General features: G+C 35.7%; 1 protein-coding gene across 10 annotated transcripts in view; it reads right to left on the reverse strand.

Annotated features, from left to right (window-relative positions):
* Positions 1 to 24,295, reverse strand: part of CASK (calcium/calmodulin dependent serine protein kinase) — a 493,794-nt gene that overhangs the window by 325,850 nt on the left and 143,649 nt on the right. For all 10 annotated transcript variants that reach the window (XM_066250386.1, XM_066250384.1, XM_066250381.1 and 7 more), the window contains exon 3: positions 8,094 to 8,199. In XM_066250386.1, coding sequence (XP_066106483.1) covers positions 8,094 to 8,199 — 106 coding nt within the window. The remainder of the gene's footprint in view (positions 1 to 8,093; positions 8,200 to 24,295) is intronic.

Raw genomic sequence — 24,295 nt, forward strand, 5'->3', positions numbered from 1 at the left:
AACAAAAACAACTGAGAGAAACACAAAGGAAAAGAACAAAAGGAGACACAGAGCTACTAGAAAACAAAACATAAAATGACTATATGAAATCCTCAAGAGTCAATAACTACCCTAATGTAAATGGAACGAACTCACTAATTAAGAGGCAAAAAGTAGCAGATTGGATTAAAAAAGAAAACTCAGTCATATGCTGCCTTCAGGAAACACATCTAAGCTGCAGGAACAAAAGTAGACTCAAAGGGAAAGGTTGGAAAATGATTCACCAAGTTAATAATGCTCCAAAAAGAGCAGGTATTTCCATATTTATATCTGACAATACTGACTTCAAGACAACAAAGGTAACAAGAGATAAAGATAGACATTTCATAATGTTAAAGGGGATATTATATAAGTAAGACATCACACTTCCTAATATATATGCACTGAATTGGGGAACACCAAAATATGTAAGATATCTACTAACAGAACAAAAAAGAGATAGACAAAAACACAATTATATTTGGAGACTTCAACATACCACTGACAGCTTTAGATAGATCATCCAAACAGAAAATCAGTAAGAAATATTGGCTTTAGGACATGGAAACAACCAAAAAGCCCGTCAATAGATGACTGGATAAAGAAGATGTGGCACATATACACTATGGAATACTACTCAGCCATAAGAAATGATGACATCGGAACATTTACAGCAAAATGGTGGGATCTTGATAACATTATACTAAGTGAAATAACTAAATCAGAAAAAACAGGAACTGCATTATTCCATACGTAGGTGGGACATAAAAGTGAGACTAAGAGACATTGATAAGAGTGTGGTGGTTACGGGGGGAGGAGGGAGAGGGAGAGGGAAGGGGGAGAGGGAGGGGCACAAAGAAAACTAGATAGAAGGTGACAGAGGACAATCTGACTTTGGGTGATGGGTATGCAACATAATTGAACGACAAGATAACCTGGACATGTTATATTTGAATATATTTATACTGATTTATTGATGTCACCCCATTAAAAAAATAAAATTATTAAAAGAAAAAAAAAGAAATATTGGCCTTAAAGAACACATTAGAACAAATGGACACTATAGACATTTACAGAACATTTCATCTCAGAACATCAGATTATACCTTCTTTCCCAGTGTGCATGGAACATTCTCAAGGATAGCTTAGATATTGGGCCACAAAACTAACCTCAAAAATTAAAGGAGACTGAAATTATACCACACATATTCTGTGATCATAAGCTTTGAAGTTAGAATTCAACTGTAAGAACCTAAAATAGAATAACAAAAGTAATCCAAAGTCAGAAAAAAGGAAATAATAAAAAATTAGAGCAGAATTGAATGAAATAGCAAATGAAAAGACTATTCAAAAATTAATGCAAGAAAGAGCTGAATCAATGAAAAGATTAATAAAACTGACAAACATCTGGCTAGACTCACTAAGGAAAAAAGAGAAGAGACTTATAAACAAAATCAGAAATGAAAGAGAAGTTAACACAGACATCACAGATATACAGAGCCATACTAGAATACCATGAAAGATTATACACCATGAAAGTTAATAATCTAGAAGAAATGGATAAGTTTCTAGCAATATATAACCTTTCTAGATTGACTCATGAAGAACTGGAAAATCTAAATAGACAAATCAACAGTGAGGAAATTGAAACAATCATCAACCCCCCCCAAAAAAAGTCCAGAAACACATGGCCTCACTAGTGTATTTTACCAAACATCCACAGAAGATTTAATACCTACCTTTCTCAAACTCTTTTAAAAAATAGAAGAATTAATACTCCCTAACACATTTTATGAGGTCAACATAACCCTGATACCAAAACCTGGCAAGGACAACACACAAAAAAGAAAACAACAGACCAATATCTCTAATGAATACAGATGCAAAAATCCCGAACAAAATACTAGCAAATAGAATACAATAATACAATTTAAAAATACAAGTATATAGAAAACCCCAAAGATTCCACCAAAAAGCTATTATAAACAATAAACCAATAAAATAAAGTAGCAGAACACAAAATCAATACACAAAAGTTTATTGCTTTCCTATATGCCAATGATGAAACTTTGAAAAATGAACTAAAAAAACCCAAATTCTAATTGCAACAAAAAATAAAATACATAGGAATAAACTAAAAAAGGATGTGAAGGACTTATATACTGAAAACTACAAAATATTATTGAAATTGTAAAAGACACAATGAAATGGAAAAATATTCTATGTTCATGGATTAGAAGAATCAACACTGTTAAAATGGCCATATTACCCAAAGCAATATATAAATTTAATGTAATACCCATCAAAATACCAATGTAATTTTTGAAAATAAAGAGAATTAAAAAATCACCAGGTTTGTACGGAACTATAAAAAACCCTGAACAGCCAAAGCAATCCTGAGGAAAAAGAATGAAGCTGGAGGCATCGCACTACCTAACTTCAAATTATAGTACAGAGCCATGATAATCAAAACAGCATGGTATTGGCAGAAAAACAGACATACAGACCAATGGAACAGAATCGAGAGCCCAGAAATAAAACCACATATACTGTATATGGACAAATCATCTTCAACAAAGGAGCCAAAAACACACAATGGAGAAAAGAAAGCATCTTCAATAAATGGTGCTGGGAAAAATTGGAAAGCCACATGCAGAGGAATGATACTTGACTATATAGTTTGTCATCCTGTACAAAAGTTAATTCAAAATGGATTAAAAACCTAAATATAAGATCTGAAACAATAAATTACATAGAAGAAAACATAGGTACTATGCTCATGGACCTTGGTCATAGAGAGCAATTTATGAATTTGACCCCAAAGGCAAGAGAAGTAAAGGTATACAATAAATGAATGGGACTATATCAAAAAGCTTCTGCATAGCAAAAGAAACTGACAAAAAACCCAAATAGGCAGGCAATCAAATGGGAGATGATATTTGCAAACAACTCCCATAAGAGGTTAATATCCAAAATATATAAAGAACTCACAAAGCTCCACAACAAACAAGCAAACAATTCAATTAAAAAATGGGGGGAGGACCTGAACAGACACTTCTCCCAAGAGGATATACAAATGGCCGAGAGATATATGAAAAGATGCTCATGTTCAGTAGCTATTAGAGAAATGCAAATCAAAACTACAATGAGATACCACCTCACACCTATTAGATTGGCTTTTATCAACAAGACAGGTAATAACAAGAATTGGAGAGACTGTGGAGAAAAAGAACCCTCATTCACTGCTGGTGGGAATACAGATTAGTACAACTATTATGGAAGAAAGTATGGTGGTTCCTCAAAAACTTAAGAATAAAATAACCATATGACTCAACAACCCCTCTACTGGGTATCTATCTACCTCTAAAACTTGAAAACATTGGTATGTAAAGACACATGCACCCCCATGTTCATCACAGTATTATTCACAGTGGCTAAGACATGGAAGCAACTAAAATGTCCTTTGATAGAGGATTGGATAAAGAAGATGTGGTACATATAAGCAATGGAATACTACTCAGTCATAAAAAATGATTATATATTGCCATTTTTGACAACATGGATGGACCTTGAGAACCCCAGTGAAATAAGTAAATCAGAAAAAGCTAAGAATTATATGATTTCACATGTAAGTGGACTATAAAATTGAGGCTCATGAACGTAGATTAAAATGAAGTGGTTACTGGGGGTGAGGGTAGGGATAGGGTATGGGGGAAGAGAGTTTAGATGGAGAAATATAGTGATGGGAAATGATTTGACTTTGGCTGATGGGTACACAACACAATCAACAGTTCAAATACTATAGAGATATTCACCTGAATATCTCTAGGTGAAACCTATGTACTCTTATTGACCCATGTCACCCCATTATATTTAATTTCTGATAAAAAACAACAACAACAACAACAAAAAAGGCATCTCCAGGAGATAAAAAAGAGAACAGTAAAGGATAGGTAGGAAAAGAATAGCAAAAGGTTGTTGACTGTTGAAGCTGGGTAACAGTACAAAAGTTTATCATAGTATTCTTTTTATTTAAAACTTCCCAAAAAAGGTAAAAATCTTTGAAACAGAAATTCATATTCTAGTGATTTGGGTCAACACTGGGATTTTAGGTGACTGGCAAATATACAATTTTAATGAATTCACATCTCAATATATAGCCACTGATAAACTATTCCCATCAACTGAATCATAAAAAAATGAGGTATAATAAAATCTCGTACAGATTCAACACTGAGAAACTAAAACTAACCTGTTCACTGAAAACAATACCTGATAATTGTTCAACACTTAACCATTATATAGAAAGTGAATTCACATAGTTTTCTTATCTAGTTCTCATAATCTTATGAAGATTTTAAAGGTAAGAAACCTGAGGCTCAGAGCAGCCAAGACTTGGCCAAAGTTAAATAATTAGTACAAGTGAGATCGTTGGGATACTAAACCAAGTTTTGTGACACCAAAGACCATTTTCTCTCTACTATACTTAGATCCTTTTGAAACAAATAGCAGATAGGGTGAAATTGAAGCAAAGTTTTATATTTTGCTGTCTATGCTCATTACTTTATAGTATATGATAAAACCTATTTTATAGTTTTCTCAGTGAATAAAAATTTGGACAGAAACATTGTTCTTGAAAAGAGAATAAAATTTAACTAGAGAAAGGTGATTAAATTGTAATATCTTAAAATTAGAAGGGACATTAGAGACCTTTTCTAGTCCAAAATTAAAACCTTAACTTCAGTCCTCTTGGATGGATTCAACTTCACTTGAGTGTTTCTAGTGACGAATGCCTACTCTGTGAGACAGTTCATTCCATTTCTGCAGTTAGTCTAATCATTAGAGGCCTTCTTTGCTTAGAAGTGGAAATCTACCTGCCATTTGTTCATTCTAGTTACAATCTTCACCCTATACTAAATAAATATATAATCTGCTTACAGATAACCATCCTTCAAATAACTGAAGACATTCACTATGTTCAACCAGGGTTTTTGCTCTGAGGACTCTTTCAGCAAAAGAAAACCAACAGATTCTTGGGTAACTAAGGCCTTCCAATGTTTTCAATGGCTTTTCCATGTCAGTGGTCTTCAAACTGGGACTTGAGTATCTCTGGGTATACCCAAAGTCCTTTCAAGGGACTACGATATTTTTTAAGGCAATCAATTTCCATATCTTCATTTCCCATAATTTGGTCTATCATATCTTCATTTCCCATAATTTGGTCTATCTGAAAACAAATCTGTGCTCTGCTGATTTTCCTTTTACATCTCCACTCACAGGAACTCATATCAACTCACAAACCACTCACCTATACTAAGCAGTCTGCCTAACTTACAAGAGACAACCGGGGAAAGCAAACCTGAGAAAAGGAGAGAACCTTGAGAACAAAACAGAGAACTTGGGAAAGAAAGGGTAGAGCCATCTTATTTCATTCAGACAATAGATTCATGGCAAAGCTTGATCCATTTTAGAATCGGAAATCAATAGTAACATTATTGTCACTGGGATGTCTATTAATACTTTAATTTTATTTGAAAAATGGAAGTCAGATCTTTTTCTGACAGAAAGTGAGTTTCATTTGGCTGACTGGTTTGACAATGACTAGGTTTGCCATTTAGGTCACACAGCAGACATAAATTGAATGAGATAGAGGTGTTGCTCTACAGTTTTGAGGAAAATATATTTAAAAGAATATACAAAATACTGAAGAGTATAACCTCACTATAAAAGATTTTATATATCAACTTAAATATATGTGAGGAGGTACATAGTTTTCAGGATTCCTTTAGTAGGTTTTCCAACAAAGATTTTGAAGGCTGTGACTCTGACAGAATTTCTAGGCCAGTGGTTCTCAAAGTGTGCACCCTAGAAGATTTCCAGGTGCACCCTATGGTATTCCAGAGAAATATGTGCCTGTTGGGGACCAAAAAGCCAATAGGGCTTTTTGAGTTTAGATTTTGGGGGACAGAGGTATGGGGAATTGGCTGTAAGCTGACAGTCTGCCCAACCCCCCACCTCACTTGCCTGATTAGGTTGCAAAAGGCTGTTAAGCTGTGGTGCCGGATTGTTTATACTACCCTCATGTTCCCCGGAAAGACTGAAGGCAAGTTTCTTCTATCCTTTGTTTGGGGTCAAGTTAAGATGATATGTATGGTGGGGCTTTTCTGCACTCAATACAAGAGTAAAAAGAGAGGAATTCTTCAATGTATTGATGAGGAAATGAGAGTTTGACTTTTAAATATATGCCCAAATATTGAGGAAATCTCTAGGACACATCAGGCTCATGTTTCTCATAAACACAAGAATGAAAAAACTTAACACATTTGCTCTGGGACCTGCCAAATTTACTAAATCTTACTAAGAATGTATCGATATATATAAAAAGATTAACTTTTTTGTGGTTTTTAATTTTTTAACCCCTCTTTTTTATGAATTCTAAAAAGCATAACTCTAAAAAGGTAACATAAAAATGTTTTTTAATGCCAGAATAAATTTAATTTTGTCGTATTTATTTTGTTTAATTACCATAAAAGCATTCTTGGACTTTATATTTTTTCTTTAATATTTGACTTAATTATTATAACATATTTCTCATAAATTTGTATATAGTGTGCCGACAATTATTTGTAGGATTTTAAATGTGCCCTGACTTCAAAAAGTTTGAGAACCACTGTTCTAGACTCTTTGCCACTCTGGTTACCCCTTTTGGAAGCATGCCAGTGTTGTGCTTACTAGGAGCACGCCAGGGGAATGAATAGTATATAATATAGCAGAAGTGTCACTTGGTTCTGAATACTATGTACTTATGATTTATGTAGCCAAAGGTTTGATTCAGGGCTTTTAAAACTCTGTTGGAACAACTAACTGAAACATATACATCTTTTTCACCTAAGCATTTACAACTAAATTTCAAGTGAACTTGCACTTACATAATGAATGAATGAGTTTATATTAACTGGTCTTAAATTTCATCTTCTTTGTTTTACCTTCTTTGCTGCAAACTTGTAAACTATTTTAAGATTTTGATCTAAATAGTCAATGTATTAGCAACCCCTCTGTAGGAGGAGCTTTTTACATAGTTCCCAGTGATCATCACCTCCTGGTAATCACACCCTTGTGTAATCCCCTCTCCCTGTGTGGAGCAGATCTAGTGACTTATTTTTAACTAATAGAACATGGCAGAAGCGCTGGTGTATGATTTCTGAGGTTAGGTTACAATATTGACTTTACTCTTATTTGTACCCTTGCCCTCTTGCTTGTTCACTCTGGAGGGACCCAGTTATAAAGAACCTAGGATGGCCTCATGCCAACAGCCTATGAGGAACTAAATCCCTCGGTCCAATAGCCTGCTGCCAACAACCACGTGAGTGAACTTGGAAGCAGATCTATCCCCAGTAGAGTCTTAAAATGACTTCAGCCCTGGTCAGCTCCTTGATTAATATACATTGTGAGAGATCCTAATTAGTCACTGATTAAAATTTGAACAGAATAGTATAGCATCCCATTAAGGATACAATCTCTGGACACAATCATCCAACTAGCTATAAAATTACCGACTTGCCCTATCCTTGGCTCACATTTCTCCATCTTACCAACAATTCTTTGAGAAATATGTCAAGTGGCTTATTGAAATCAAGACACACTGTTATGTATAGAATTTTCTTTATATGCCAATATAGTGATTATATTAAAAGAGAAAGTCTGTTACAACTTGTTTTTAGTTGTCAGAAAGGCTTGCTATATGAAGGCTTCCACTGTCATCCCACTCCTCTTAACTAAGACTCCTGTGACTAGAATCTTCTATTTTGGGGCCTCCTCACTCTCTCAACTTTCTTTTTGAAGCTTTTTTCTCCGAAGTATGCTAATAATGTGAGGGTGACTACATATGACCAACATTTGCTCCCTCATCCATTGTGAACCTTAGGATGAGATAATCCTTTTATTCTTATCCCTCAAGGTCGTTCTGATAGATGAGTTCACAATTATTGTTAAATTTTAAAAGAAAGGTATTAGTGTTATCCAAAACCAACATCGCTTAAAACTTTAACCTTCAAAGAAAGAAAATGTACACTCACAATTCAAAAACCATGTAAAGCATTCCATCTGAGCTATATGTCTCCAATAACTCTACAATGTGGGGATGTTTCAGCATATGACAGATACTGGCTTCCCGCTTTAAATCTGCAAAACAAACACACAACATACGTTGTTAGGTAGGGACAAAAGACAATCAGAGTGAATGATGAATGAATGGATATGATCTATGGTAACATGAAGACTTCTCTAACTAAAAAGATGAAATCCCCGATTAAAGCTAAGTCTAACTTTTTACCCCTTAAAATCTTTGGTACTATAACTTTTCCATATCTTTTGCCAGCTTAAATCTATACACATTTTAGAGTCAGCTCTTATTGATAAAAATGTAAATAGCACAAATACTTCCCTAAAATTTTTATAATCAAGTTTTACATTTTATAAATCATTGTAATCTGCTAATAGTAATTCAATTTGATCTTTTTCTGCGTTTTCCCTAAATTGGATAAAAATATGTTGTCTGATCTTCAGTCTAAAATCTAGCATTTATACATACATATCAGGGAAGTTATATGGAGTAGGGAGAAAAATAAGAATATGGTTTAAACAGAAAATAAACTAATCCAAGCACCACAGTCATAATTTTTTTATGTCATACATAAAGTGTGTTGGACAATACAGGACATTACCAACAGTGCTATTTTAAAGAAGAAATTCAGATAATGTAGGTAAGACCAGTGTGTAAGTTCTACAATACTATTTGGAAAATAAAACAGCTAAACCAGTTAATATCATCACCATCATTGTATGAAAACAGATTGGACATAAGTATCACTTGCCATGTTTACCTGGAACAAGAGAATTAAAGCTTTCCTGTGTTAGCAGTGCTGAAATTTTACCTGTTTGTATGAATAAAATCCAATGCGATATTTTTATATTTGGAAGCAGAAGAAAGACAGGTAAAGAAGAACAAAGGATAAGGATATATTGCTCAAAGCAAATGATTTAATAATCCTCTCTGATATATTAATTCAAATTAGTCTTGTCAACAAGAGCAACGGCTGCAGAGAGCACTGTAGAACACTTACATAAGGGTCGAGAATGAAGAAAGAAAATTGATAAATTAGACAAAAGAGAAGCCACCAGAAAAGGAAAAATCAATAACACAACATTAAGAAAGTCAAGGGAATAGAGAGTTAAGGCATGAGTAGTTGGAGATAGTAGGTGTCAGGCCAGTATGCAGGAGACATTTATGTAATAAATTAAAATTTGTCATGCCTCTCACTGGGCTAAGTACTTAATATGGTCATTGTCATATATTGTCCCAACAACCCTGTGAGGTAGGTATTCTACAGATGAAGAAAAGGGTTTAGAAACATGTTCAAGTTGCATAGCTATCACAAGGGGTAGGTATGAGTTCTGGCCTCCTCACTCCATGATGCTGGATTTAGACGTGATCAGATTAGAAGAATCTTGCAGTTAGGAAAGGAATAGAAGGGTTAAAAAAAGGTTTGATTGTCTGTTTTTGTTGTTGTTTTATAGGGAACACTCTGAGTGTTTGTAAGCGGCAGTGATAAAAAGTGCACTAGATCTGGAGTTGGAAAACCTGGTGCTGGCCCTGCCTCTGTCACTGCTACATGCCACTCAACTGCTAAACTACAAATGCCTTCCTTACTGCAAATGAAATGGGGAAGATGGTAGGTAATATAGAACCTGAAGAGTCTACCGAATCAGCTTCAGACGGCAGTGGTAAGATTCCAATGAGGAAATAAATGTAAAAGGGCTGTGGAGTGAGTGAGGCACTCTGGGACTGAGGGGTAAGGTGCCTTAGTGTTCACTGTAAGGGAAGAGATCAGAGGTACATGAAAGATGGTCTCCATCTCCTAAAGTGGTTGGAAAGGTCTTGCAGGGAAGGAGAGGTATGAATCATGTATGGATTTTGTGCTGGGAAATCATAACTACGAGGAAGGCTTTTGACAGAGGGCCAGGATGAGGCCAGACAACATAGATCATGCCTGCAGTTTTTCTCTCCCTTCAAGAATGTTATACCTCCTGATGCTAAGAAAAGCTTAGAGGTTTATTACTAATTTTTATGTTTGTCTCTAGCTTCTGATTTTATTAGACATCACCTTTTTAATACCTTCATTTTCACCTTAGTTTCTTTCTTTCCATTTCTTTCTCTTCTGATATAAAAGCTGATGTTGAAAATTCAATACTCTGACATTGGAGTCAAGAAGTAAACAGATTCAGTGTTTGCCACACTGAAAACTGGTCTTTTTTCCAATTTTCAGTTTATTTATTATTTTGCCCCTTTCCGTGTTTCAGCCCCTACACTCATCATTTTCCATACGACACATTTGTTATACTGAAAGACTGAAAGTGGACACGAATGCACTAAAGAACCTGGTATTAGAACTTGTTGCACATTATTGCTTGGTATGTGGCTGAACTCGCTCCTGGTTTAGTCATTATCACTTACCCACCCTGAAAACAAAGACAGACTTGCTGAGGACCCTGTCTTCAAAAATTAAAAACATTCAAATGTCACCAAATCTGACATTTCAGTGACTAAAATCAGAACACTAATTGAATAGCACAAAACTAAACAACATACAGATATATTTGAAATTATAAGAGCAATGACGCAAAAGTTGGCTTACACCTAGGATAACTGTGGCACCATTTTCCATAATTCAAGTATCAATTAAATGGGTGTATTAAAAATCCGAACTAGAAATCATGGTTTAAAAAATACATATGTAAACTCAAAATGTTTGTTTTAGATGTAAATGTAAATTAAAGATATGTATTAAGTGCTATTAATTCCTTGCTGATACAGCAAACTAAAAATAGGCACACCTCGTTTTTACTGTACTTTGATTTATTGCACTTCACAAATATCTTTTTTTTTTTCTTAAACACAAACTGAAGGCAGTACTCCCAAGCCAGCAAAAGATCACAACTTGCTTTATTTGCAATGACCTTTTTATCACGGTGGTCTGGAACTAAACTGCAGTATCTCTGAGGTACGCCTGTACTTGACTATAATCAATTCAGGAGGCAGACTGGAAAGAAATTGGAAAGTAGGTGGCAATAACATGATTTGAAATAGAGATTATATGACTGCTTAGACATACTAGCACAGAACATTCCTATGAGTGACCTGACCCAGAGTTATCATGGCTGCGTGGAAATGCTCCTCTGTCTACAGTTAAATGGTAACTCCCTCCCATTTTTCCTTGCACTCTTTCATTTTCTGATTTCTCATGGGAATCTTTAAAGATTTAAAAATAATCTAAAAAAATCTACATCTCTGTCCAGTGCCCTTATATTTAACTACATGCTTGTATTTTATGAATTTATTTCCCTTTATTTTTTTTGAATTTATTTCCCTTTAAATGGGGTACTAGTATGGAAAATATTTCATTTTATGACCCAAATTAGAAAAACACACAAATTAAATCAACTTGTTGCATGGCATAAAAACTACTACTCCTACTCCTATTCCAATTACTGCTACCACTAGTTTTCTAAGATGTTTTGCAACTAAATTTATTTAAAAATTATTTTCCTGGAAAGTACTTATACATTTCACTACTAATTGTTCTTGTTATAGAATGCTTCATACTATCTTTTAAAAGTTGAATGCTGTTTTCAGAGTGCCACAATTCTGTAACAAGTTAATTTGACCATGGGTCAAAAATAATTTGGGTATTTAAAAATATGGTACAAGGAAAGATTTCTGACATTCTTAGCATTGGCTTAGCAATGTCCACCTCAGTATATAAAATATATAAATTTAATTTAGCTTGCCCAGATCCATTAAATAAGGATTTAAATCATCACTGTCAAATATAAATACAGTGTGTCCGTAAAGTCATGGTGCACTTTTGACCGGTCACAGGAAAGCAACAAAAGACGACAGAAATGTGAAATCTACACCAAATAAAAGGAAAACTCTCCCAGGCTCCTGCACAGATTTTTTAGGGCTCCTTAGGTAGCTGTCCCATATAGCCTCTACAGACTCATCAATGACTGATGGCCTACCAGAACGGGGTTTCTCCACCAAACTGCCGGTTTCCTTCAACTGCTTATACCACCGAGTAGTGTTATTCCTACGTGGTGACACTTTGTTATAAATGTGCCGATATTCATGTTGCACTTTGGTCATGGATACGAATTTAGCAAGCCACAGAACACACTGAACTTTCCTCTGTACCGTCCACATCTCGACTGGCATGGCCGTGGGCTGATCCGCTGTATACATGGTGTTACGTCATCATCTGTGCATGCTCACATGCTGCCACATCATTCTACAGAAACTGGGAGAGTTTTCTTTTTATTTGGTGCAGATTTCACATTTCTATTGTCTTTTGTTGCTTTCCTGTGACTGGTCAAAAGTGCACCATGACTTTACGGACACACTGTATATTGTGAGCCATATATAAAATTTCAAAAATTTTAGTAACCACAATAAAAAGTAAAAACAATACAATACAATATATTACTATTTTGAAGTATAATCATATTAAAATTATTAATGAAATGTTACATTTTATTTTTGTACTAAGTCTTCGAGACCCAGTGTGTGTTTTATACCTCTGGCATATTTCAATTTAGACCAGCCATATTTGAAGTGCTCGAGAGCTACATGTGGCTAGTGGCTACCATAGTGGAACAATGCTGATCTAGATAAATTGACTCTCCCAATGTAAATACTTTTGCATTTTTACATAGATTTTTGTAAAGTCATTCAAAAAATATTTTAAACTAAAATGAACTGTTTTTTTATAAAAAAAAAATACTTCTGTGGAGGGAAATGCTACAGCTTCTTTGAATAACCTAATTCCATCACCTAATAATTAAATTTGGGATTCCTTCACTATTCTTTTTTTTTTTTTTCGTATTTTTCTGAAGTTGGAAACAGGGAGGAAGTCAGACAGACTCCTGCATGCACCCGACCGGGATCCACCCTGCATACCCACCAGGGGGCGATGCTCTGCCCATCTGTGGAGTCACTCTGTTGCAACCAGAGCCATTCTAGCGCCTGAGGCAGAGGCCACAGAGCCATCCTCAGCACCTGGGCCAACTTTGCTCCAATGGAGCCTTGGCTGCGGGAGGGGAAGAGAGAGACAGAGAGGAAGGAGAGGGGGAGGGGTGGAGAAGCAGATGGGCACTTCTCCTGTGTGCCCTGGCCGGGAACTGAACCCGGGACTCCTGCATGCCAGGCTGACGCACTACCACTGAGCCAACCGGCCAGGGCCTCTTTCACTATTCTTAATCTACATCTGTTAATCTTTAATTATTTTCTCTTGCCTAACCTACCAAACACGCAAAGGGTAGTCAACATGCACTGTATAGTAGCCCTCTGTACTACTATAGATTCAAATTTTATTGAATGACCTTAGACTATGCAGTGCAACATTTGTTTACCATGCAACATTTGAGATCTTAAGTGCCTCTCTATAAGTCCTTATTTAATAATTATGATAACCTGTCAAGATAAACATATTTACTCCCACCTTACAGAGGAAGAAATTAAGGCCACAAGTTCAGTGAGATAAATAACTGTTGGAGTCACACAGTAGTAAAAATTGCAGGATTAATAACCGAAGTCTAGAACACTTTAATCACATCATAATGGCTCCTGGGGTTGAGTAGTTGTTATGTGTGCCCTTAGGATCCAATCACACAATAGTGCAAATGTGGTAACAATGACTTGAGAGAGAAGCTACCAAGACTGCTACAGAACCAGCTTATTTCAGCTGCACTGTGATGATCAGAAACTAGAAACTGATCTTTTCCTGATAAATATATGAAGTATTCTCATTCATTTCCAAACAATTTCCAGGTTGTGTTAAAAACTCAATAGTTAACAAAATTCACTAAGAGCTGACCTAGCCTCCAAATGCACATAAAAGAATTTTCTAATCTAGTCACAGAAATAATTAGGACAAATATTAATGTGTTTATTTAAATCAATATTAATAACAAAATAAGTAAAAGTCATTATTGACTCATCATTTTCCCCTTGGTGTACTGAAATTTATGATCGTATGCTATTTTAAGAAAAGAATCCAAGCAGAATCTTGGAAGGATTATAGTAGTAGCAAACCCAAATTCTGTTGGTGATTTCTACCTTTATCTAATAATTAATCTGAAGACTAAAGATCCCAGCTACCTTTGGCAATCATACAGGTTAGATTGGCTTTAATGAGACTATCTTCCTATAAGTCAGGAGAATTGACCTTCTCAACTAGTGGATGACCAGAGGCCCAGACAAACGCACACACCAATCTAGGTTACTGCAAACTCTATTTTTACACAAGGTACTATCACCCTATATATTTTATTATCTTTATTAACATACAAAGATATCCAAGCAGCTTCTCATTTCTTTGCATTACTGCCCATTTATAAGAATCCTAAAATCTTTTCAAGTGAATAACGAAAAGCAGAATATTACTAATTGAAAATGTCTAATTGATGCAAAAATCTGTCTTAAATAGGCAAAAGTATTATTTTGAAATCAATCTGAACTGTATTAAGCATTTACAGATTAATGGGGTTTTGATAATATATTTTCTAAAGAACTTTTAGTTCTGATTAAGTGCAATGAATATATTAAAGCAGCCTGCTCAGTTGAATACCAAATTCAAAGTAAATGTAAATTCAACATAATATTTATAAACAACTATTAGCTAAAAATATAATAAAGCCAATTACTTGTCTTCTCTTTCATTCTTCATTAGGATGGGTTTTCTAAATAAGTATCTAAAGAAGCATTTGAAAAACTATAGGCCATTCTTAATCAATACTGAAGTACTGTAAATCATTAAGCTTACTAATTAGATATTAATAAAGATTATAATTGATTGATTCAATGAGCTTTACTAATATTTATCTTTGGAGGTATTAAAATGTCCTGCAAGAAGAACACTTGCTTCAAAGGCATTTGTAGATGAGAGGCAATGAAAGAAACCAAATCAATGGGAGTAAACAGGGACAAATTCACGGTGATGGAAAATGATTTGACTTGAGGTGATCAGTATACAACATAATCAATAGTGCAAATGTTATAGAAATGTTTACCTGAAACATATATACTCATATTGATCAATGTCATCTGTTAAATTTAATTTTCTAAATAAAATTTAAAAAATATTTAAACATAAAAAATAAAACCATATTTTGGCCTGACTGAAAAAATATTTAAACATAAAAAATAAAACCATATTTTGGCCTGACTGGTGGTGGTGCAGTAGATAAAGCAATGTCCTGGAAAGCTGAGATCCCAGGTTCAAAACCCCAAGGTCACTGGCTTTTAAGCCCAAGATCGCTGGCTTGAGCAAAGGGTCACTGGCTTGGCTGGAGCCTCACAGTCAAAGAACGTATGAGAAGCAACCAATGGTCCTGGCCAGTTGGCTCAGTGGTAGAGCGTCCATCAGACGTGTGGGTGTGTGAAAGTCCTGGGTTCTATTTCCGGTCAGGGCACATAGGAGAAGCGACCATCTGCTTCTGCACCTCCCTCCCCCCACTCCTAAAGCCATGGCTTGATTGATTCAAGCGAGATGGCCTCAGGCACTAAAGATGGCTCTGTAGCCTCCATCTCAGGTGCTAAAAATAGCCCAGTTACAGAGCAACACCCAGATGGGCAGAGCATCACCTCATATGGGGCTTGCTGGGTGGATCCTGGGTGGGATGCATGCAAGAGTCTGTCTCTCTGCCTCTTCTGTTCTCACTTAATTAAAAAAGAGAAGCAATCAATGAACAACTGAAGTGATGCAACTTGAATTGATGCTTCTCATCTTTCTCCCATACTGTCTCTCTCTAAAAAAAAAATCATATTTTGTACATGATAAAAATAGAAATACAATATTCTAAACATCACTAGAAGGTACAATTCCTCTGTTGCTTTTCACTTTGGGAAATATAAACCAAAAAGCTTTACAAAAAATGGAGAAAGATGGGGCATTTTACTATTATAAAAAAATTCCTACTTCAAAAAGGTACTCTCAACTTTCTATAAGAAAATTGGAGAAATATGTTTATACCTCGATTACATTTCATACTGAAGTCTTTAAAAACATACATGTTAAAAGCATGAAGGAACTTTCTGGGATGTGTGTGTGTGTGTGTGTGTATAATTTGTTAAAACTTGTTTATTTGTGTACTTAAATAGGTTCATTTTACTGTGCGTATGTTTTGTTTTTTGGGTTTTTTTTTTCATTTTAGAGAGGGGAGACAGAGAGAAGGAAGGAGGAGCAGGAAGCATCAACTCCCATATGTGCCTTGACCAGGCAAGCCCAGGGTTTTGAACTGGTGACCTCAGCACTCCAGGTCAACACTTTATCCACTGTGCCACCACAGGTCAGGCATGCTTAAGTTTTTATTCAATGAAGTTTAAAAACAAAAGTTACTGCAATAAGACAGGAATTCAACTAATATGTCTAAGTCAAAAATGTTATTCACATACCTGTATTTTACACTTTCCTAATTATGCTATCTATATTTACATTTCATTTTTATTTTTTTACTGATATCTATGGGATTCAACAACAATATGTGGCAGGATAAGTTTCCTTATAACCCACTTCCCCCCACACCTCCTTCTTTCAGGATGAGGCCTGCCCAGGAAATACTAGCGGCCAAAAGGCTCCCCAGAAAACAATTCACAGTTTGCTTTAATGTATAAATAAATGAATGACTGAGTCCAAGATTCTCTCTGGCACAGAAAAATAATTATCAAAAATTTAATAAATAATATTGATTTCCCCATTCAGCAATAGAATATTTTTGTCAACAAATCTCACCAAAATGGCAAAAACAGATTTATAGAAAAAAGTTAAGTGCCATTATGTGACACATTTTGAAAAGAATCAATAAAAACAGTATGCTAACTATTTTCGATAAATAACAACTTAAAATCAGGAATTATGGTAACAATGCAGACTCATGTCTCAACCATCAAATATCTCTATATTTTATTTTGTTGGTTTACTGCCAAAATTCCAATTTATATGGGTAGTGGAAAACAGCTAACAGGAGTGTGAAAATTAAATAGCTTGTCTTGTAATCTTTATTTTAAAAAATTGATCAAGAAACTGCAAAGAAGAGTAATAGAATTTTTTTTTCGTTCCAAAGTATAATAGAATTACTGACAGTAGTTGAGAATCTCAGGCAGGATACTTTTTGTGCACAGTGAAACTCTGGACTAAGAGAAACATAGGGAATTCTGAAAAGGCCGTATTTCTATTTGTTTCAATAAAATTTTAAACAAATAATATACTGCTTTACCCTCAGAATAAACTATCTTCCTTTGATTTTTTCTACAAAACCAGAAGGCAGCATATTTAGTAACTGAAAATGTGGCAACTATCTAGATCAGCAATTTTTAACTTATTTGGGGCCAGAAACCATTTTATAAATCTATGATAGATGTTCTGCCCCAAAAGATTATACAGTAAAATTTAAGAGAAGCACAAAAGCACAAGAGACTAATCTATTGTAGATACTGATGTCCAAGGTAAGATCATGACAGGTAATCATCTAACCCACCTCCTTGAGGCCACAGAGCACTGTTGTGACTAGAAAACCAGAAAAACTGGTGCCTCCTTGTATATCCAAATAATGGGCATATTTTGAGGACAACTATTAGTTAGATCCCCCCCAGCCCCATAAGTATATCCCACATATTATTTTATTTTAGCCTCTGCCCTAAACCTAAAGTGTATTTTTAAAATCAATTATTTACTTATTGAAACCATTTTCTAAGCAGCAAGCTCCACGAAGGTAAGGGATTTACTTTTCTTGAACACAATTCTGTCATATAATAGATGTACAATGCATGTTGTGTGGGTTAACTTGAACTGAATTGAAACAGGTTTGCAGAAGAATCAGTTAACAGAGAGCCTTAAAAGTGGGCATGAAGAGTTAGGTTTGATATTCATAATACCGAGGTTTGATGCATATATGTTATTGATATATGAGGATGCTTTTCCTAGAAGTTGGATAAAAAGAAGGTATTATCATTCTTCCAACCATATTCACCAGAGATTATAGTTGGCAGTTATGGGAAGATTGTTGATAGACAATGTTGTAAGGTGACAAACATTGCCCATTTAATAATCTTCCAAAGGGCAAAATCATTTTATTTATTACAAGTTGTAGATTCCTTATGAAGACAGAACATGGGTTGATGACCAATATCATAGCATTTCAACAAGTTACTCTGATATCATATCGCTTCAATCTTATGACTAGAAGCCTCAATGACAATATATGTAGCTTTTTAAAAATGTTGTCATGATAACGATCTTATTTTTCCTGATATGTATTTTACTCATTTTTAGAACATAACACAGATCACACATTAACGTTGATTTAATGAACAAGATGTTTTTAGAATGGCAAATATGGTTCCATCATACCAAGTATTATCTAATTAACGATTTTCCAATTTTTTAGATTATCCTGTCATAATGAGTATAAATATTGTTTAATCTATTCAAGAAAAAACAGTTCTGCCTGTAATCCCTCCCAAAGGATGGTTTTATTTAAACTGGACTATTTTCATATATAATTACCAACACTGATAAAAAGTTAACTCAATCCTTTTCCTTTAATTCTGCATCTTTAAATTCCTTACATATTTTGTTGTACATGTTTTGCTGATAGAAAATGTACTAGCTTCATTATTTCACACGTAAGTGACTTCATGCTGTTCATCTACTTTACATAGTCACTTTCCACTGCAGATACACAGTTTGCTGACATTGCGACATTCAACAACTATGTGAGCCATCCAACAACTACATGAGATCTACAACAATGTCTCAAAACTTGCTCTTCAGGGAAAAAATGCAACTGTTTCTGAAAATTATATTCATTCTTAGGAAACATGACCTAGATATCAAACAAAATGGGAAAGTGTTTCTCTTAGAAAAAGGCATATTTATTATAATGGATTCATACAGTATTCAGTAACAAGATGTGAAACAATTTACTATTTATTTAAGTGTATTTCCTGAAGGTAGGCAAAATAAATTTAATTATACTTTTTCTATATTTGGGGATTATTTTGTATTCACTTTAAAAGGGAAATATAACTAAAATCCCTTTGATGTAAATCTAGCAACAGTTTATGTTATGAGTAGAACAGTTCTTATCAATGATTTGATCTACAGTATGTCCTGCTTAAAGAAAGAATGCAGCATCTTTAATAGATATCAGTATCTATTAAGATAAAATTTTACATGATAAATAAATATTAATTTTTGTCTTGGATTTCTCTACTAAAGGATAATGAGTTAAAGCAAGAACTTGGTTCTTTTGGCATCTTAATAATCATTTTACCTATTACAATCTCTTTTACTTTTAATCACTTTTAAATTCTTTTTCAATTACAGTTGACGTATAATATTATATTAGTTTCAGGTGTACACCACAGAGATTAGACATCATATAACTTGCAAGAGATCATCCCGATAAGTCTCATATCAGTCTGACACCATACATAGTTATTACAATATTATTGACTATGTTCCTCATGCTGTACTTTACATCCCCATGACTATTTTGTAACAACGAATTTCTATTTCTTAATCTTTCACCTTTTTTACTCAACCCCCCCCCCAAAACCTTTTCCCACTTGGCAATCATCAAAATGTTCTTTGTATCTGAGTCTGTTTCTGTTCTGCTTATTCATTTATTTTGTATTTTAAATTCAATTGTTGATAGATATGTATTTATTGCTATTCCATTGTTCATATTTTTCATCTTTTTTTCCCATTCTTAAAGAAAAGCCTGTAACATTTCATGTTATGCTGATTATGGTGGTGACAAACTCCTTTAGCTTTTTCTTGTCTGGAAAGCTCATTATCTGTCCTTTTATTTTAAATAACTTTGCTGGGTAATTTTGGTTGTTGGTCCTTGCTTTTTAGCACTTTGAATATTTCTTGCCTGACCTATGGTGTTGCAGTGGATAAAGCATCGGCCTGGAATGCTGAGGTTGCCAGTTTGAAACCCTAGGTTTGAAACCCCAGGCTTGCCTGGTCAAGGCACATATGAGAAACAACTACTACCAGTTAATGCTTCCCATTCCTCGCCCAACCCTTTCTCTCTCTGCTCTCTCTAAAATCAATAAATAAAATTTTTAAAAAAGAATATTTCTTGCCATTCCCTTCTGGCATGCAAAGATTCTATTGATAAATCAGCTGATAGTCTTATGGTAGCTCCTTAATAGGTAACTAACTGCTTTTCTCTTGCTGCTTTTAAGATTCTCTTTTTGTCTTTAAACTTTTGCATTTTAATTATGATGTGTCTTGGTGTGGGCCCCTTTGGGTTCATCTTCTTTGGGATTTTTCTGCACTTCCGGGACTTGTATGTCTATTTCCTTCACTAGGTTTGGGAAGTGTTCTGTCATTACTTTTACAAACAGGTTTTCAATTTATTCCTCTCTCTTTCCTTCTGGCACCCCAATAATGTGAATGTTGGTAGTTGAAGTTGTTCCAGAGGCTCCTTACACTACCTTCAGTTTTTTTGGATTCTTTTTGCTGTTCTGATTGAGTGTTTTTTGCTTCCTTATATTCCAAATTGCTGATTTCATTATCAGCTTTACCTACTCTACTGTTGATTCCCTGTAAATTATTATTCACTTCAGTTAGTGTATCTTTCATTTCTGACTGGTACTTTCTTATGATTTCTATTTCTTTTTTTATGCTTATTATTTCTTTGTTGAAATTCTCATTAAGTTCCTTTAGCATCGTTATAACCACTGTTTTGAACTCTGTCTCTGGTAGTTTGCTTGCCTCCATTTCATTTAGTTCTTTTTCTGGAAATTTCTCCTGTTCTTTCATTTGGAACATGTTTCTTTGTCTCCACATTTTGCCTGCTGCTTCCCTGTGTTTGTTTCTATGTATTAGGTAGAGCTGCTATATCTCCCGGACTTGGTAGAGTGGCCTTGTGTAGTAGGTGTCCTGTAGGGCCCAGTGGTGCAGCTTACCTTATCACCTGAGCTAGGTGCTCCAGGTGCACCCCTATGTGGGTTGTGTATACTGTCCTATTGTAGTTGAGCCTTGACTGCTATTGGCATTACTGGTAGGGACTGACTCCCAGGCCAATCAGCTGCAAGGACTGGCTGTGCAGTAGAGGAATTGCTGTGCAGGAGAGTCAAACCTATGGAGCAAGTCTTGCTTCAGTGGGGCTTTGGCGCTCACCAAGTCTTCCCCTTGAGTGTTTTGCTCATGGAAGTAGTAGGGTTGTAATTCAGCATGGTCTGAAGCTATCCACCAAGTGCACTGGCTCTAGGGCCTCCCAGAAGGTACAAGGTCAGCCACTGCTTTTGCCCCGCCTGGGGCCATCTGGCATGAGTTGCAGAGTGATCTACACATGGCTGCTATTTGTGCTGGGCTTGAAGGTGTCTAGGAGAAGCCAGCCTGCAAATCAAGGCAGGATCCCACCAGTGCCAGGCCTGTGGCCACGTAGCAAGAAGTATGGGGTATGCAGAGGCCAGATGCTGCTTGTTTGAGAGATTTTAGGAAGGTTCAAAGCATGAGACAAGAGAGACCATTTGTATGGAAAAGCCACTGGAAACAGCTTGGATGGGCTGGCAAGTTGGGTAGGGCAAGGTCTCAGGGCAGAGCGAATAATGTGAGCAGGTTGATGGAGACTCAGATATAGCGCCTGCCTGCCGGGGGGGGGGTGTGCGCGCGCAGGCACGTGTGTGTATAGGGGGGCCTCAGAAAACAAACAATGGCCTCTGCCAGCATTTCTGCCTGACAGAAAGCTGCTGCCCTTCCAGCTCTCACTCTGATGTCAGAAAATTCGGTTCCTCCCCCAGTATTGGACCTTAGAAGGAGTGAGTCCAAGTAAGTCTGCTGCATGAGCCCTTTAAGAGGAGCTGCCTGGGACTCCTACAGCCCTCCGTCTCACTCACCCGCAATCCCTGCTAGTTTTTATAGACAGAAGTTGTGGAGAGTTCTCTTTCTTCCACTAGAACCCTGGGCTAGGAAGACTGATGTGGGGCTGCGACCCCTTGGACCTCAGGGGCAACCTCCACAGCCGAGATATCCTTTCTGTTGGGTGTGGGACCAGCCCTTTCCTCATCTATACCCCTTCTACCCATCTGGATGTGGCTTCTTCTTTAAATCCCTAGTTGTAGGGCTTCCATTTAGCTAGTATCTGGGCAGTTCTGAATAATGATTGTTCTGTAGTTTGGTTGTAATTTTGATGCAGGTGTGCAAGCATTTGAGTACTACATTTACCTATGCCACCATTTGGACTGAAAGTGCATGATTTTCTTCTTTTTCTGAAAAATTACAAAAGTTCCCTTGGGGACATTCTATGTGGCCCAATATCTTTTTCCAATCTCGATACCAAAACAAAAAAAAAAATTGTTATATATTAGAGTATAATGTTTAAACATATAAATATATTTTTCATTTATGCTAAAAGTTTTGCCTATCTGTTGTAGGTTAAATACCAGAAAACCTACTTCCTTACTCTTTAAAGAATTTACATTTATAATCAACTGCCTTCTTTCTTTTTTTCTCAATTGCTCTTTTGCCATTTCATCAAACTTGGAATGGGTAAATCATCCTTTTGTGATAGAAGCAGAGGCTTCTAGCATCTGATTCACAAAGAGCCGATGCAATGCCAGCAAGGCAGGATGTTCAGAGCCAGTGAAAAGAAGTAGAAGGAAGTCAGGCAGGGCCTTAATTCCCTTCACTTAAAACTCATTTGTCACTTAGTAGTAACAAAAGGCCTAATTCATGTCTCAATATTATGAAAAACAAAGACAATCAATACTTTATTTAGCTAGTTATAGAGAGTGGTTGACTTTTCCAGAAAGGATACAAACTTGGGAACCTTCCAGAGACTTTTCAATTGTAGCACTGGAAGTTCTGTGACCTGTGAATCTCCCAGGCACCCTATTTCCACAGATCTGACACTTTCAAATGCTAACACTCTTCTGCAGGGATGCACTTCTGATACACCAGAGCAATAGACTTGTAGTCAAAAGGACCATCTTTAAATCTTGTCTCTATCACCTAGCAGCTGTATAATCTTAGAATATCAGTTTCTTCATCTATAAAATGGAAAGAGTAAGAGAAGATCTCCCATGCCAGGTTGTCGGTAGCCTTGTATGATTAATAAAATCACATTAAAGTACTTGCCCTAGTGCATGACACAGAGTATGTGCACAACTTTTGTTTACTTTCCCTCTGACCATTCTTGGTGGAAATAATTTTTCTTACTTTTACCAAATGTCAATTAAACTAAGTCTGATGACAAGAAGTTGGCAATATGAACATTCAATTATTAAACCACACTGCTATTTGGTTCTAAACCTACTTTTACTTCGCATTTTTAAAATCTACAATTCTTGAGGGAATCATATAATATAGCTCATAAAAAACTGAATCTGAAGTTGACCATGGAATTAGTTAAAACAAGTGAAACAATTCACATAGCTGCATAGGTGTATCCTACTGACTACCAGTATCATTATTTTTCCAGACAGCTTTTGGATTCACACTCAGACCAATCACTACGTCTCTTCCACTTCCTATGAGCAGCTGCCAAAACCTGTCCATTATACATATTTCTGCAATTCCTGTCAAAACAATCTGCCCCTTACTGCTCTTACCCTAGTTTCATCCCTCATGGATTCTTGTTTGATCACAGTGAAGATCTTTTAATGGGATGCTTTGCTTCCACTTCCCTTCTTTTCATTATATTCATTAAATTGTCATCACAGTTTTACTATAAAACAGATACTACCATATTATTCCAAAAACATTCGTGTTCTCCATTTTATACACCAAGATGTATAATCCCCTCAGCTTGGCTTTGAAAGCCTTCCAAATTGTTATTTTAAGTCAAATAACTTAACTGGGGTCCACAGAGCTATTCAGTAACATAAAGGAATATAGAACCTAGTTTTCCTGCTTCTAGTCAAGTAAGATATACAGAATATATATTTATTTTGGGTAACACATATATTACATCCCTTTCCATCTTTTCCCATCGTGCTCCTTAACCCCCATCTTGCAGTACCTGTAGTATCTGCACCACCTGCCAAGTTCTTTATGCCAATGCCAGTGGTCCCCAACTCCTGGGCCGCGGACCAGTACCAGTCCGTGGGCCATTTGGTACCGGTCCGCAGAGAAAGAATAAATAACTTACATTATTTCCGTTTTATTTATATTTAAGTCTGAATGATGTTTTATTTTTTTTAAAT

This window comes from Saccopteryx bilineata, chromosome X (assembly GCF_036850765.1).
Source record: "Saccopteryx bilineata isolate mSacBil1 chromosome X, mSacBil1_pri_phased_curated, whole genome shotgun sequence".
Classification (NCBI taxonomy): domain Eukaryota; kingdom Metazoa; phylum Chordata; class Mammalia; order Chiroptera; family Emballonuridae; genus Saccopteryx; species Saccopteryx bilineata.